Source organism: Mytilus trossulus, chromosome 9, assembly GCF_036588685.1.
Source record: "Mytilus trossulus isolate FHL-02 chromosome 9, PNRI_Mtr1.1.1.hap1, whole genome shotgun sequence".
In the NCBI taxonomy this organism is placed as follows: Eukaryota; Metazoa; Mollusca; class Bivalvia; order Mytilida; family Mytilidae; genus Mytilus; species Mytilus trossulus.
In genome coordinates this window covers 65,030,240-65,047,093 of record NC_086381.1, presented here as the reverse complement: position 1 = coordinate 65,047,093, position 16,854 = coordinate 65,030,240, and the positions used below count along the sequence as shown (strand labels likewise).

Here is a 16,854-nt window from a genome sequence, read left to right as displayed (position 1 = left end):
TAACATGTGACTATCCCTAAACGAATCAAATTTGTTGAAATATACGAATTAATAATATAATATAATATCATGATGTGTAGCATGTACATGTAATATAGTGTAGTTTCAAATAAGTCCTGAATGAATACATAGCTATGTATATGCCCCATGTAAAAATATAACATATATGCACATTATAAACATAATATCATTTTTTGAGACCATTTTTGATCATTTTGATAAAGCCTAACTCTAACATGTCTAATGTTACCTGTGATGTTATGTACTTGATCATGTCAATAATTCACGTGTTCTAGTATACAAAGATATTGTTTACATGTTACATACAAAATCTTTTCTAACACCTTAATTATAGCTGTTTTTAAAAACTAGGTAGAGTGCGAAACATGAGGGTTTCCAGATTTTATCTATAATTAGCGCTTGAAAAAAAAGTTATAGACTACTGCTTGAAAAACATTTTAGAGAGAAAATATTAGTAGTTAATATGGTAACGAGCACGCTATCTTTTGGTTGTTAAACGTAGTATTATCTTAATAAAATCAGCAAAAAACAACACAATTCAGAACCTGGTTATGAAAAAAATCATGCATTTTTCATAAATGTTCAAATGTATAACATTGATACAACTTGGTTTAAGCTTCATTTTAGTAAAACTTGAATGTCAGCCAAATTTGTAAATTATTTGAAATTTTTTACCAAACAATGCATATTTTCAACTTTTCAGAAATTTGTTTTTTTTGCGAAATTATCAAATTTTCTCTGGTGTTTAAAAAAAAGTCCAAATGAGTACAGAATAGAAGTGTAGTTTTAAAGTATATATACTGCTCTTCCTAATTAAATAGAAAAATCCGTGGGATTTTCTTTAGTTTTATCACCATGGCAAACGATTTTTTCCTTGGAAACGGATTTTTTATTTGCAGAATATTGCAGTTTAAGAGCTTAATTTCCAGAATTGTTTCATTATCGATTAAAAAATACATAAAAGCTATCGCACACTTTCAAATACTATCGTCAAGTGTTGTTGACTTGTTACCACGGAAACACATATTATCCATAGCAACATCAATTAAGAAATTGCATCAATAGAAATGTATGTAAAGAAATACATAAATAAAGAATGTATATTTTAAAATTGGAATATGGTTTCATTCTTAAAATATTTGCACTGAATCATTTAGCTAGAGTTTAATGTACATGTTTTCCGCAGGGTAAAACTATCCGTTAAATATAGTTGGTTAATATATCGTTAATGCACGTGTACGTTGTAGTACATAAAGTTTGTTTACGTGTTCTATGTTACTCATGTCATTAACCTAGTGTTATAGTCACTGGTGGTAAGCGGATGGTCGTAACTTATATCAATGATATACAGCAATATATAATCGTTATATAATCGATAAAAGATAACGACAACACGTTATAAAATCCTGGGTTGAGTTCAAAATCGTAGCAGCTAAGTAGCCGCTATCAATATCTATGTAACAACTACTAGTAGTCTATAGCTACATGTTCAATCGTCAAATTTAGGTAGCACTACATAGCAGCTACGATATGGAACTCAACCCTGACTCAGAAGTGCCTTGTGGATTCTATTTCCTCATTAACGACCAAAAGACTAATATTTGAAGGCCAATAGTTTATTAAACAATAACAATTTAAAGCCAAGGAGTAAACAAAACTCAAAGACTTATAAGAACTGCAATAGATGATTTAAAGATGATTGTTCAGAATTGTACGTTTAATAATTTCATCTGCCAACATGATTGCAGATAAAAGACGTAAATAAAAAAACACTAAAAACAAATATAAGGGAATACACGTGCATTTAATAATTTCATGCCTTAACGTACAGTAAAAAATATATTAATTCTCAACCCTAACATTCGTTTTGGCTTAATGCGAGTTGATTAGTTTTCGCTGTTGCTCCTAAATGATGAGCGTTTGAAATCCATCAGAAATGTGTATGTTTAATTAACTTTAGCTTAATTTCTGCATATCATTACCAGTGTAACAAATAATATTGTTTTGAGCAATTTCAAAGTTACGACCATCTTGTGTCGGTTACGACTATCATCCAAAATACTTTAGTTGAAGTTACGACCATCACACATTTAAAGTTACGACCATCATGCATGAATTTTTGAATGACTATTTTACGAAAATTGGAATGTTTTATTGCATCAAATTTGGGTTTAACATCACCGGACTGCCGAATAGTATGTACGAGACAAGCGGTTTGGTTCGAATGAACCTTTTAGTGCACGAAAATCGAAAAAGAAAAACTATCCCTAGAGTTGTCTCCCATCTCCGGATAATCGTAACTTTTAGTTACGACCATCCGCTTACCACCAGTGATAGTGTATGAATGTTGTCCACATGTTTTATTTTGGTATCTTCTCTGGAAGTATAAATACATCAATCAAACAAATTAAGATATCCTTATCAGATGATTTATTTGTTCTACAAAATGATTGGTTAATACGAAAATCATCGGCATTGCAATCACATAGATCAATGATTTAAATATTCTTTCTAACTTACCAATACATTAAAGCTTGTACGGAAGAACTATAGGATAACAAGATGGCTAAATATATCCAGGTGTGTATATCACTGTATAACGTAGAAGATATTGTTCAACGATTTTGTTATTTGCTTTTAATGGCATAGATATTTATTAACTTGGTTTTAAAATAAATAAATAAAAGTAAGTTAATTCGTTTTTAAAAATCTAAAACCCGTTTCAATATTTGGAATGTATTCTCGTTGTTAAGTGTGTTTTTCATTTTATAACCGACATATTTGTAAAGATCGAATGCTCTCGGTATAATTTTGTTAATCTCAGTAAAATAAAAGCAGAAAGAAATAATAAACGAACTGTAAATAGTTTCAAGCAGTAGTGTTGTGCCATGGCATTCCAGGGCTTGCTTTGATGTGACTTTTGTGTCGTTTTATCAGACATGTGTTAACTGAAATTTGACTTCGCTTGCTTTGTTTTGATCGTAGTAAACAGTTTTTGTAAGCTATGATATTGACCGTATCAATCTTAATGAACTTGACAATAGGTTACCACATGTAAAAGAAAGTCCTCACCATATATTGTGATACATCTTGCAATTTGCAATAAAGGACGGTAGACAAATTATTTCTAGGACTAACGCGACGGCATAAATACGCCAATATTCGAATTATATGAATCAACGTTAAAGGTGAAATATTAGGTTTTTCTAAATTTATTTTTGAAAAAAAAACTCAGCAAAGATTTTATGTTTATAATTCAAAAGTAGTTGAGCCAGGAACCCAAAAAATAAAGTGCATCTGATGTGTAAGCATTGTTAAATGTATTTTATTTGAAAGTATAATAATACAATTGTAAATCTCCTTGATATCTATAGATATATAAGCATGAACTAGCAGAAGATGTTTACGTTATTTTTTTTTCTAGACATTGTCGAATATTTTACCTTTTTCAAAATTTTTTTTGCGTTACCCTTTTCCCGTTGAAGTGTTAGTCACTTAGTTGTATAATATAATAAACAAAGAATATATCAAATCAAATATATGTGGGCGAAGGATTGCACCACTGTTAATTATTTTTCTTCAGAAAACAGTCACAAATTTTGCAGAATTCTGCAAAAACACAGGTTTTTACATATTCGCGATGTCACAAATACGTCACTCATGATACAATTGGTAAACATCTGTTTAAACTGAAACGGTATGATAGTTTAACATATGTTTTCAGCAAATCTTCACCACATCATCGCGTTTTCTATTTAGATGTTTAGGAATAAAATTATACTCTTTTGACTTGCTTAGTCGTTTGGTTTTCCTAACATAAGGTTATTCCTTTTAAGTGTATATTAAAGATAAACTTGCAACTCATTTGAAGGAAAACATATACGTTCCCTTTACTTATGCAGTATGATTGATTGGCTTAAATACGGCTGAAAGTGACAGTTTGCTAATATGTTTATGGTTGGAAAGTTTCCTAATATATTTCAAATACAACTATACAATCTACAGCATGTCTTCTAATTTTGCTTTTTTTAATGGACATTGATATTATTATTATTATTATTATTATTATTATTATTATTATTATTATTATTATTATTATTATTATTATTAATGTTATTATTATTATTATTATTATTATTACAATATCACAATAGTGTTCAAAATGGAGCTAAACACCAATAAAGTAATCAATCAATCAATTAATCAATATATCAATCAATCAAATTCTTGTTATTAGCTACAATGAGTAAAAGACATGACATATGCAGTCAATGACAGCAGTTATATCTCATCTGTTTTTACGTCTACCAAAAATCATGATTAATGAAGTCGTAGCTATACTCAGGAAAATAAAAAAAAACTCAAATTAAGATGATACTAATGGGCAGCGATCAACAGAATATAAATAAACACTTGATAATGAGATTGCAGGGCAGAGATACAGGTAAGTTAATGTATGTAGACTGTACATTCTAGTCTAGAGAGATGTCTAGGTCGATCATGTTCAGTAGGGATATATTTAATTGAGGAAATTTATTAATGATATAAATGTATTCTGTTTGTGGTGGCCGGTGTTCAAAAGAATGATTTTTTTTATTAATGATAAGGTTTCTCGTTTGACACTTGATGAACTTTTTTTGTTTTCGAGCATTACTAATGAATCTTTAGTATAGACAAAACGAGCGTCTGGCGTTAAAACAAAATTAAGCATGGTATTTATAATGAGTTTTTTTACCTCTGGTATGAGTTGATTTGTTGTTGGTATTTGTCTTTGTACAACTCACCTTAATTCATGTTTGGCAACTAAAAGCATGTGTCACACATTGGACGGAAACTTGCAACTTAAAAAAAAGTGAACCAATATGTACCACGTTAACGCATATGCACTTAGTGATATTTTCCCCTGGTAATGCTATGACCTTTTGTGTGTTGTTCAGTGCGATGTGAACAATATTGAATTTGTTTTTTTCTGATGTTGACATTTTCGGAGCTTGTGTTGATGTGGTAAAGATGTTGTTTCGCAGCATTTCAGAAATTCAATTAAAAAATAACAACTAAAGTAACAAACCCCCTTATTAAATAAGATCAAATATTTATCGACGTTTTATTATATTTACAGATATATATGATTCTTCTGGCAGTAGTTTTCATTTCTAAAAGTACATGCGTAATACAGTTCTTACCTGGGCAGGTACCTGGTCTAATACCAGGACAAATACCTAGGCAGATAATACCCCGACAGGTAATTATGGGACAGGATGTAGAGGAAGAACAACAAGAATTGTTTCTTATCGATGAAGGTAGAACTGCAGGTAACTTTATTTTCAATTGGTACAAGACAAAAACAGTGCAACTGAAATATCAATGTATAAAAAAATAGCTATTATAAGACTTTTCAATTCAAAGGCCATCCTGGAAATGTTTGTCTATAAGAAGAATATTTACATAAAAGCACTAGCTAAAATTAAAATTAAAAAAAATATAATATTTACATCTTACGACAATTTACATAGGAAATAACACAAACGAAAATATACTCATTTGACGTTCCGATGAACACTTGTTAAGTACATGCCATAACCTAAGGGAATTGTTTAATTTGTTTTTCCAATCACTATTTTCTTGATGTATGGTTTCCGTCCTTTCAGGAAGCTTTAGTACGAGTTCAAATAAGTTGATCATCTTGTAATCCCTTCGTTAACCAGTGTTTTATTCGTCCGCATGTTAAGGATGTACACCTTTGAGGGGCCAACAATATCTAGAATTAAACTTTTTTTCTTAACCTGATTTTTGGGTTTATAAGACTGTAACAAAATAATTGGTGAAAAAAAAATCATATGGTGGTGAACTTCTTTTTTGCTACAGCCCTTTGAAAATGCCCAGTTTTGATGATTTTCCCATTTTCATCGATTTTTACCTATTTTGGGGCTATTATCGTGAAAAAAATCACTGTTCATCAAATACACTTTTTTTCAAACTTTCAATAAAGATGAAGTGGACCAATCTGGATAAATTTTACTTAAAAAACTATAGTAAGTTAAATATAAGAAAGTTTTATCAAATTTTAATGCTTTTTGTGTAAAATTTTCCATGCTGTCATTTTTTTATTTTTGTGATTTGTCTTAGTTTTTAGAACAAAATGCATATTATTTCAACTGTTTGGTTATGAATGATTAAAAAAATACATATCGAAGAAATTTCAAAAGATCAAAATTATATGGGACGTTCATGATTCTTGTAAAATCATTTCTTGTATCCCTCACCCTTTTCTCAAAATTTTGGCTAAAATACTGACTTGATTGGTCATTAAATTTGAAAACTGGATTACTCAAAAACCGTTCATTGTAAATACACAATTTTTTCAGAGAGTACTGCTTGTTTATAATATTTTTAAAATTCTTTGATATTTTCCACTTGTATCACACGTTTTGGAAATAATCCAAACACGAGATTTCAACGAGACTGAACGAGACTTAAAGGTCAGAAGAATACATCCTTAACTGAAGTGTTAGTCATACTTTTGTTTACCAGTGTTGATTACGGATACGCTGTTAAAAACTTTAGTCGTGTCCTCTTTATAACGAAAGTGACATAATAAACTCAGACATATCGCGATATGCATTATGTAATATGCGCACGAAAAGGTGTAACTAGCATCCTGCAAGGCTTCACCAGAACATGTTGTCAGACCAGTTTCATTGTAGCGTTCGTGTTTTCTTATCTTTTGTTTTTGTAAGATTTTTTGGAATTGTTTTTTCTTGTTTTTGTCATGATATTGCAATGAGACAAATGAATTGTTTTTATTTTGTCCTTTGCATCTTCTCTTTCATTTTACAAAATTAAGTAATAAATACGTAATGACGTATATTGATATATATGATACTCGGATTTATTGTGTTCCTTGAAGTCTACACTGAAACTACTATAATAAAACAATGAAATTATCTTATGCAGACATACATGCAGAACATTTTTTTCCCATTCATTTTGTAGATTGATAATTGCATGGAGTGGTAATTCTAAAACAGCTCGAATGTTAAGTGCTCATTCTAATAACAATAGATAAAGATGATATTTCACACTTGTCCTTTACATTTTAATTGTTTTAAATGCATTTTATGTATAAACGTTATGCCTGTTTAATTAAGAGTTGTCCTTGTCATCTTTCTTTTGATTTTGACCGAAAGTGACTTACTGATAAATGGCTTAGTTAAACATGTATGTTATGTCTTGTCCTGTTTTGAGGTTGTATTTTGGTTGGTTGTATAAACATTAATAGATAGAAGCAAACCTGAATTGTGTCATTTGTTTTACAAAGTGAAATGCACGATAGACTTGTTTATGGTAGTGAAAAGCTATGGACTGATGTACTTTTATTTCGACTACTGTGTTTTAACTATGATGCAGTATTAACACAGCTAGTTTTGCATAGGTACTATTTCTGTACAAAATATGTAGTACTGGAAATCTACTTTTGATATTCAGTACTATTTTGTGATTTTAAAATTACTGTAATATTTAGGTACCTGTATTTTACAGGACTTTATTTGTACTTGAAATTTAAGTACTTCAGATTTTTGATTGCACAGTAATATTTTCAGCATTTTGACAGTTTGTCTTTTTCAAATCTCATAAAATTATGATGTTCAAACATGGAAAACTGTGATCGTTGTTGGTAGTATTTGTATACCAATATTTTAAGTCCAAATCAAGTACTCTATTTTAGTGTCTAAATATTACAATAATTCTTAAGTAAAGAAATAGTACTGTCTAAATATTAAAAGTACATTTTCAGATCTACAGATTTTAAGTACAGAAACAGTACCAATGCACAAATTGATGTGTAATTATAGAACGTCTTTATCTTGTTTAAGTAGCAGAGACTTTATTCGATGGAATACTAGATATGTTGTATTGTTGATTTCTACAAAATATAACTTAGAATGTACATAGTTTTACCTTGCAATATATTTTAACAAGTAGTCAATTAACTCGTTAATGGTCACTTTTGTCACAACTTCACATATTGGTCAGCTGAAGTGTTTAGTGTTGATGTCAATATTTAATAGTGTATGTTAATTTACTTTTGAATTTCTACATTGGCTAGAGGTATAGAAGGAGGGTTGAGATCTCATAAACATGTTAAACTCCGCTGCATTTTTGCGCCTGTCCCAAGTCAGAAGCCTCTGGCCTTTGTTAGTCTTGTATTTTTTTAATTTTAGTTTCTTGTGTACAATTTGGAAATTAGTATGGCGTTCGTTATCACTGAACTAGTACACATGTGTTTAGGGGCCAGCTGAAGGACGCCTCCGGGTGCGAGAATTTCTCGCTACATTGAAGACATGTTAGTGACCTTCTGCTATTGTTTTTCTATGGTCGGGTTGTTGTCTCTTTGACACATTCACCATTTCCATTCTGAATTTTGAATATTGTATTACCAGCAGTCGAATGGTAATTACTATTTATTACAGGGAGAGGAGTTTTTTTAAGTGCGGACTAAAACATATGTGTATACATATGTTTTTCTTTTGTCTTCACTGAAAACATTTAAAATAGAATTACTTTGAAAAAAATCTAAACATTTGTGAAAAGAAGTAAGTTATTCCTAAGTTTCAGAATAAAGAGTTATGTAAATATGATAATATGTACATAGTATCGTGACTGACACATATGTAGATAATATCGTGACTGTCACATATGTACATAATATCGTGACTGACACATTTGTACATAATATCGTGACTGACACATTTGTACATAATATCGTGACTGACACATATGTGCATAATATCGTGACTGACAAATATGTACATTTTCTTTACCGCAGTTGATGCATTTAAACTTTCCAATATCTCATTTTAAACTAACAAGAATTAATCAATCAACAAATGTAGGGTGACACAAATATTTTTTTCGTTTCAAAATTGAATACTTTTTATGTTTTTTTCAAATCTATCAGAATTTGCTAAAATCAAACTTTAAAAATAAGACTTTCATATAGCAAAATATATGTGTTCGCTAAAAACATGTTATAATTTGGATTTCTGATTTGCAATTTACTTTTCAATATTTTGCGAATTTCATGCATTAATAATATGCCTTGTGCATGAACCAATCAACACCTGGTTGTTAAGAAATGTCAGCTGTTCAGTATCCGGATAATATTACAATGGCATTGACCCTAAAAACAATAATAATTTGTATGAGTTATGTCGAAGTCAACGCATACGAAACTAAATATTTGTCGATCAACTGTTGTCTTTCAAAGTTAAAAGAGAGGCGAAAGATATCAAGGGGGAATATTCAATCTTTTGTTTGTAAAAGACCATTTGACAGCAAAGAAAACTAAAGACAGAACTATTTGAACCGTATCAATACGGCGCGGATCTGAAATCTTAATTTAGAGTATTTTTTTCGTGATTTTTTTGGGAAAATATATGTTACCCTAGTGAAATCTACGGAAATCACTTGAAATTAAAAAAAAAGTCAGACCCTTCCTTACCCGCAGAAAAGGCTGTAAGTCGTGACTGAGTTACTTCGTATAATTATAAAACATGTTTGTTCTAATTATAACATTTAGCCTCCGTGTACATTATGTATATATACGTATCTTTTTTAACGAGGACCTTTATTTTCTATCATCAGTAGAGTAGTGAAATGGTCATCACCACGTCTTTGTGTTACATTAAATCATAATTTAATTTGTTTTACAGTGGATGGTCCTGGACGTGGCACAGGATCATTTCTGCAGTTGTTTCCTATTCCTCTGTTAACACTGGTTTTACCGATTGTAGCAATGGCGATGATGACAATGATGAGTACTGCTAATAGTAGAACAACAAGTATAACGCCAACAAATATTCAGGTTACTGTTCCGAATATTGTTCCAACGACACAAACAGCTGTACTACCAAGTAAGTATCGTTTAATAAACAGCTGACCATTCCCGAATAAAATTATTCAAAAGTCATATCACGAACATGGCTGGAAATCAAAACTTAAATTTAAAGAGTTTATAGAAAAAAAATTAATTACGATATTGTTCAGGAAGCGTCGAAATGCAGCCGTGTTCAGTCGAATGTATTTAATTAACACACCTTAATTTATTTACTGCTTGTTCGTTTATAACAACTTAGATATTTAAACTTAAATCATATCATTTGTATTTGTTAAGTCTGGTTATATTCATTTTACTTAATATATATCGATAACGCTTATACATATAATGTATGCATATTACTCCCCTAATAACAATAATCATATTATTTTGAGAGAATGCAGCTGTATATTGGTCATTCTATTTAATAATACGTTTATCTTCTTTGGTATACTATTTTAGACAGAATGCATTAATATTTTTCATTAACGAATTCGGTTTTGCCATATCTAGTTATATACAGCTAACCCTATACAGTAAAACGGTTTATACATGTTTGTCACTGTGTGTATGTCGTCGAAATACCATGGGTTTCATTCAACGAAATAGTAGTCTTCTTTGTGACAATGATACATTGCATATTCATCCTGTCAATTTTGTACATTTAACCCATTACTATTTGTTGATATTATCAGTTTATGTCGTAACTACAATCCCCTTCCCTTCATGAATGCGATCTACTGAATTATACTATTTTCCGGATCTGCTGTAACATGAGCATCACGACGGGTGCCACATGCTGGGCAGGATCTGTATACCTTTCCGGAGCACATGAGATCACCCCTAGTTTTAAACGGGGTTCGTGTTTCTTATTCTTTAGTTTTCTATGTTATGTCATGTTTACTTTATTGTTTGTCTGTTTGTCTTTTTCATTTTTAGCTCATCGATTTATGAGTTTGACTGTCCCTCTGGTATCTTTCGTCCCTTTTAATGTTGTTGATATTTTTTAACATTTAATTCTTATTGTGTCATATAAATAGCACCATGTGTTCCCACAAATTGTCCTGAAGGATACATGCTGTTAGATGACCAAACCATAAGTCCTAATTGCTACTTTCACAGTACACAGGACGCAGAATGGGCCAATGCCTTGGTAAGTATGTTTTATGTTGTATCAGATTTAATGTACTTTTGATTTGAATGGTTGATATGTAATGAAATATAAAAGCAAACATTTCTGAGAGAATGTGCAAAAGGATCTATCTTTTTCATGTTTACTAATGTTTGTGTTTTCTATGAATTTGAAAATTTAAATAAATAATGCGAAACACGTATGTGCCTTTTTCATCTATAACCCCCTCGAGATAACATATACTGCAAGTTTGCCTTATATTTTTTTTAAATCGCTCATAAACATGATATATATATTTTTTTAATTCAGGTATCTTTGTAAGGTGAATACTTAGTCAGTATCAGGAAAATAATTACCGTTAAGAAACTTATCTGTCATGATCGAATTATAAAACATAATTCGAGTATCAACTAATATCGATGTAAATACATGAAAACCTAATCCCTGTATATCAGCTCTTTCGATAAAGAAACATTCATATTGAATACATCGAATATTAACCAATAGTTTATGCATTATCATTTCAATGTTAAAATATATGACTCTTTATTATTCTTGGGATTTCATGGGTATATCAGAAGCTCGAATTTAAATGCTCAACAAACTAAACATTCACTTAGGCTTGTAAGCAGGCTTTGTCAAAACCATGAGATCAAAAATCCACAAAAACATAGTTGTTCCCAAAGCTGCAGAATTTAGAAGCCCCGAAAATAATGAAACCCAGAGTTAAAATAACCTGACAAAAATCGCAAGTAAAACTATTTTCGCGAGAAGAAAAATAACGCGAATATAGATTCGCGTAAACTTGATATTTGACTTGAAACTCAGGCAGAGAACACTTTTAGGAATTGTGATCCCCAAAGCTCTTGAACTTCGTAGTTTTTTGGCCTTTTTATTTTTTTTGTATTCGAGCGTCACTGATGCGTCTGCTGTAGACGAAACGCGCGTCTGGCGTATCTACAAGTTTTAGTCCTGGTATTTATGATGAGTTTATTTGAATATTTCTTTGTCTAATTATACAAAGTAAAAGTAGAAATAGGGATATTGAATCGCCATGAATTTGGCTAGAAAGGGCAATTCGCGCAAAAAAATATCCATGAAAATAAGTTGGTTTACAGTACTTAATTGCAGTACCAATAAATTAAAAGCTACGTTATTTGTATTATGTTTTTCCGGTGTAAACTCAAACAAACATGTATTATGTGTTTTGTTATCTTTATTTAAATGTGCAAACTGTTCTTAAATTTTAGTCGACATGCACCATGACCCAAGGAGCTTATCTATGGAGACCAAATACTGAAGCAGAAGCTAAGGCTGTCTTTGAAAAGTTTCTATGCTGTAAGTTTTTGTTAAGTAAATAGATATTCTTTTTTATCATTATAAATAATAGCAACATGCAGCGTCTATTTTTGGACGAAGCATATCGTTGACTAGTTTTTAAGAAATTATAAAATTAAATACTCCATTTTAACATCAATCAGTTGAACGACATGTTTTTACACAAATATATTTGTAATTCTTGATTTTACTGCCATCTTATATATTAAAATATCAAGTAATTCCGACTTGATGGTTGTTCATCTCAAAAAGTGGGAGAAATGTGCTCAAACAACAGATAAGGATTGGATTTAACAAGCTTAGGTCACAAATAAATTATGCATAGCTTGCCAAGAACAACATGTTACAATCTATTAATGAAGTTTCTGGAATCTTAGTTAAAAGCTAGTAGAAGAGTGTCACACAAAATATGTACCGTCTTTGTGAATCTTCCCAGAAAATTACTCAAGTCTAAAATAATGTAATATTGAGGATGCTCTTAAAATTCTACAATATCCGGTACATAACAACAATATGCGTAGAATCCATAAGACTTGTTTGTGAAGTTTCCAATATTTAGATAAAAATGGATATGATAACAAGAAGAGATACCATCATATTAAGCACTCCCGTTCTAAATCACCACACTTTAAGCCAATTAAGAAAAACGACAAGGAACAACACAAAACAAACAGTATCATTGTTATTGAAAGTCTTCAATAATGAATTAAGAATCCTAAAACATTTCATCTCTCAATTCTAGAGATTCTTATGAGTTTAATTTAAAATTCTAAAATTTCTACTTACATATAAGGATTATTTTCATTAGTTACTCAAATTAACGGCGCTAATATAACATTTAAAACCATTTTACACATAGCTAATTATTTGAAAAGAAGCCATTTTACATTGATTACTTTTATCAGATACAGCAATGATATATGGAAAAGAGGAATTGACTATGCGGCAAATAAAAGAAAGGCTAATTGGAAATATTCAAATGCATATACAATACATATTTATACTTAGACAAAATCATAATTTAAGGGATAACCGTATTTGATCAAGCGTCTGAAAATTCAGAAATTGTTGCTAGTGACACAGATGAAAAGTATTTAACAGTATTAAATAATCTGAGAACCCGAAAGCATGTGGCTAGTGAGTTCAGATACAGAACTATCATACAGGTCAGCTTGTGAGGACAGTAAAACGTATGTTTATGTACGTTTCAGTTGTCTTTCATCTAATACTCTGGGATCAGTTTTTGGCAAGTCTCAGAAAGTATTTGCTAACTGACTGGGATTAAGAATCTACTTACAAGTCCTATGAAACTAATTATCAGTCTATTCGTTTTAGCGACTACCCTATGGACTGGTGCATATAGTCCTGGCAGTGACGGAAATTATGTATTTGCTGTAGAAAATGGTGTTTTTGACTATACGAATGTTCCCTTCGGTAACAGTAAGTAAAACAACATATTGATTAAAATGTACTGTTTATAATAATAATGTCATGTATGTGTAATCAAAAGATACTTCGATATAAATGAAAACAACAGAAGACATTTGATTTCAGAGATTGATATCTATGGATAAAATTGATGTGAGATATACGGGTAACAGTAAACCAACAACACAAAAAACACAACGAGGTCAAAATACTCGTTATACTTTCATTATCACTGAACTATAGCTAGTATATATGTGTTTAGGGGCAAGCTGAAAGACGCCTCCTGGTGCGGGAATTTCTCGTTACATTGCAGACCTGTTGGTGACCTTCTGCTGTTATTTTTTCTATGGTGGGGTTGTTGTCTCTTTGACACTTTCCCCATTTCCATTCTCAATTTTATTAAATTGTCCCGAGGTTGCAAAATTTCGAATTAAACTGGTTTTAATAAATAACATTCATCACTTCCATTTAAAAGGAGTACGCGAGAGAAAATACATTAAACAACAGTACAGCAAACTTGATATCAGTCGAAGGACTATACAACGATACTGATACCACAAAAAAATGCAACAGTACATTACCGATGTTCTGATATCATAAATCGATAAGGAATACAAACGAAGGTTAAACAAAACCAAAGGAAATTACAGGAACATAACAAGGAGTAATACCGTATGTTTCAAAAATGTATGCGTCTTTTTCTATACATACATCCTCCACCATTTAAATCTAGTCATTTGAAATGTAATAATATATGAAGGATGAATTTTAACCGATTTCTTGCTTATCTACAGAAGCTATTGGGTATATATTTGACAACGGCTTAGTCTATCAAAACTACCTCTATTTCTTTTTTTTCAGCTGTTACTTTTGAAAACAATGACTGTATTGGTATTCAACCCGGAGAACCAATTTTTTGGAATGATGAGCCCTGTAAGAACGAATATCAATATATATGCGAATTTCCTAGGGTAAGTAGGAACATTATTTTTGAAATTATATGATAAATATAGATTCATACATTGAAACCAGTGGATTATCGGATTTATTCAATCGAGATAGTTTTAAATTATCAATGTTAAAGTCCGAGCCTGGGCGAGGACTTTAAAATTTATAATTTAAATATCAAGATCGGATAAATCCGATAATCCACGAGTAACTATGTAAAAATCTGTTTCTCTAATGATTAAAATAATTTTATTTTTTTTGTTAAACGAAAATCGTTTTTTAAGAATGAGACTCATCATCGATTTTTTACTAACAAAAGAAGCACAAAGGGGGCACTTTTGGAGCACCTGAGCTCGCCATCCGTTTGGGTGGCTTTCATTGAAACGAAGCCTTTAGTTGTCCTTGTATTTTGTAGACTGTTGTTTGTCGTTTCACTTTGGTTCTTTTTTTATTGTCAGGGCCTAGATATTCTGTCCTCGGTTACTGAGTTTGAATATATCTTTGACCTTTGAAGTCATTAAAGTATAATTTTTATTCACAAAAGAAATATTCATATATCTATAAAAAAAATCACACTTTTGAAGCATTTTCTCATTTAGTTGGTAGAAATAATACTGGTCAAAATAATTGTATAGGCATTCATAAATTTTAGGCCCTAAAAAAACAAAAAGTTAAATAACAAAATTTCCGAACTCCAATATATATTCAAAATCGGAACGCCCTTCTAAAATGGCAAAATAATTTGTAACGGCAGATAATTTCCAAGTTACACTTTTGCAAATGTGTCTTATACACCTTTTGATACTTTCTTTTGGCTCATTTGATGAAATATGTAAAAACATGACTGAGAAGAATTGTGCTCTCTTTTGCACATATGCATACTAAATTATTTGAGAAAATTTCAAACTTAATCAAAATTTTTGGACACTGAAGACATGCAAGATTTGTAGCGTCTTAAGCTCCGACTTATTGGCATGGTCTCGTAAGGGCAATTGTTCTTTTAACAAAATATGCCAGTTTGGTCTAAACTGACTGGAGGCACTTTTTGGCCAGATAAATTTTCTCTAATGTTTTTTTAGATAAAAGACCAAACTTGCATTTAATCACTATGCTCAATATTTAGAAGGAAATGCTTACCCTTCCGGAGCATATGATTTCACTTCCGGTTTTTAGTGGAGTTTGTGTTATTTCTTATTTATAACTGTAGATGTAAATATTAATGTCCTTTTTTTTTTAGTCTTTGTTTACTCCTGGGTTTTGAGTGTTATTGTCTTAGCCTTATCTACCATGTTGTTTGCTAGACTAATGTATCAGACAAATATTTTAAACTAAATTCCCAGAATGATGATTCTATTAAAGTTTTATTAAACTTGGCCTAGTAGTTTATGAGAACATAATTGTCAAAGACAACAATATATGACGACGACAAAAGACACAAAACAGACGGCATACGACAAACAACATATGATGACGACAAAAGACACACAACAGATGGCATACGACAGACAACATATGATGACGACAAAAGACACAAAACAGACGGCATACGACAGAAAACATACGACCGACACATGGTGAACTAAAACAACAAAGAAAACAATAAAAGTCTACAAAATATTTAAAAACTGAGCAATATAAACTCTACCAAAAACTAGTGATGATAACATGTGTTCATGTAGGGTAAGCAAATCGTGTTTATCATGTGACACCCGTCAAGTGGATCAAGGATAATGTAGTTTCGAATGATTTCTGTTTATTTTAACATCTTTTGTTGTACCATTACATTTTGGTTTAGTTATGTTGTCAAAGCATTTTATTAAAATCAAATATAAATTGCCTTTATATACAAAGTGTTTTATTTGCTTTTAAAAGTAATTTGATTATATGAGCTAATATACATTTTTCTAAACAATGTTATTTTTCAGAAAACCTGTCCATAAAAGTGTATACTACAGTGGAAAAGTTTTCGGATGCGTCGTGTAATAAAAAGATTAAATTTGAATCATCTAGTTTGTATTATTATGTTATTATTTTCTCTTGTCATTGCAACACACGTTTGTGATTTCCGAGATCACAAACAACAATGACTTTGTTTTAAACTTATAATCAT

The 16,854-nt window shown here is 30.8% G+C and overlaps 1 protein-coding gene across 2 annotated transcripts; it reads left to right on the top strand.

Moving 5' to 3' along the window:
- Window positions 1–2,496: 2,496 nt before the first annotated feature.
- LOC134684138 (uncharacterized) lies at window positions 2,497–16,746 on the top strand. 2 transcript variants are annotated; one of them, XM_063543420.1, is made up of 8 exons: window positions 2,497–2,601; window positions 5,141–5,321; window positions 9,735–9,935; window positions 10,939–11,051; window positions 12,281–12,368; window positions 13,704–13,808; window positions 14,658–14,767; window positions 16,670–16,746. In XM_063543420.1, the coding sequence occupies exons 1-8, from the start codon at window positions 2,584–2,586 to the stop codon at window positions 16,682–16,684; spliced, it is 831 nt and encodes a 276-aa protein (XP_063399490.1). In that variant the 5' UTR covers window positions 2,497–2,583; the 3' UTR covers window positions 16,685–16,746. The 2 variants fall into 2 exon arrangements, with proteins under 2 accessions (XP_063399490.1, XP_063399489.1); XM_063543419.1 differs by having other exon boundaries at window positions 5,141–5,333.
- Window positions 16,747–16,854: the final 108 nt, after the last annotated feature.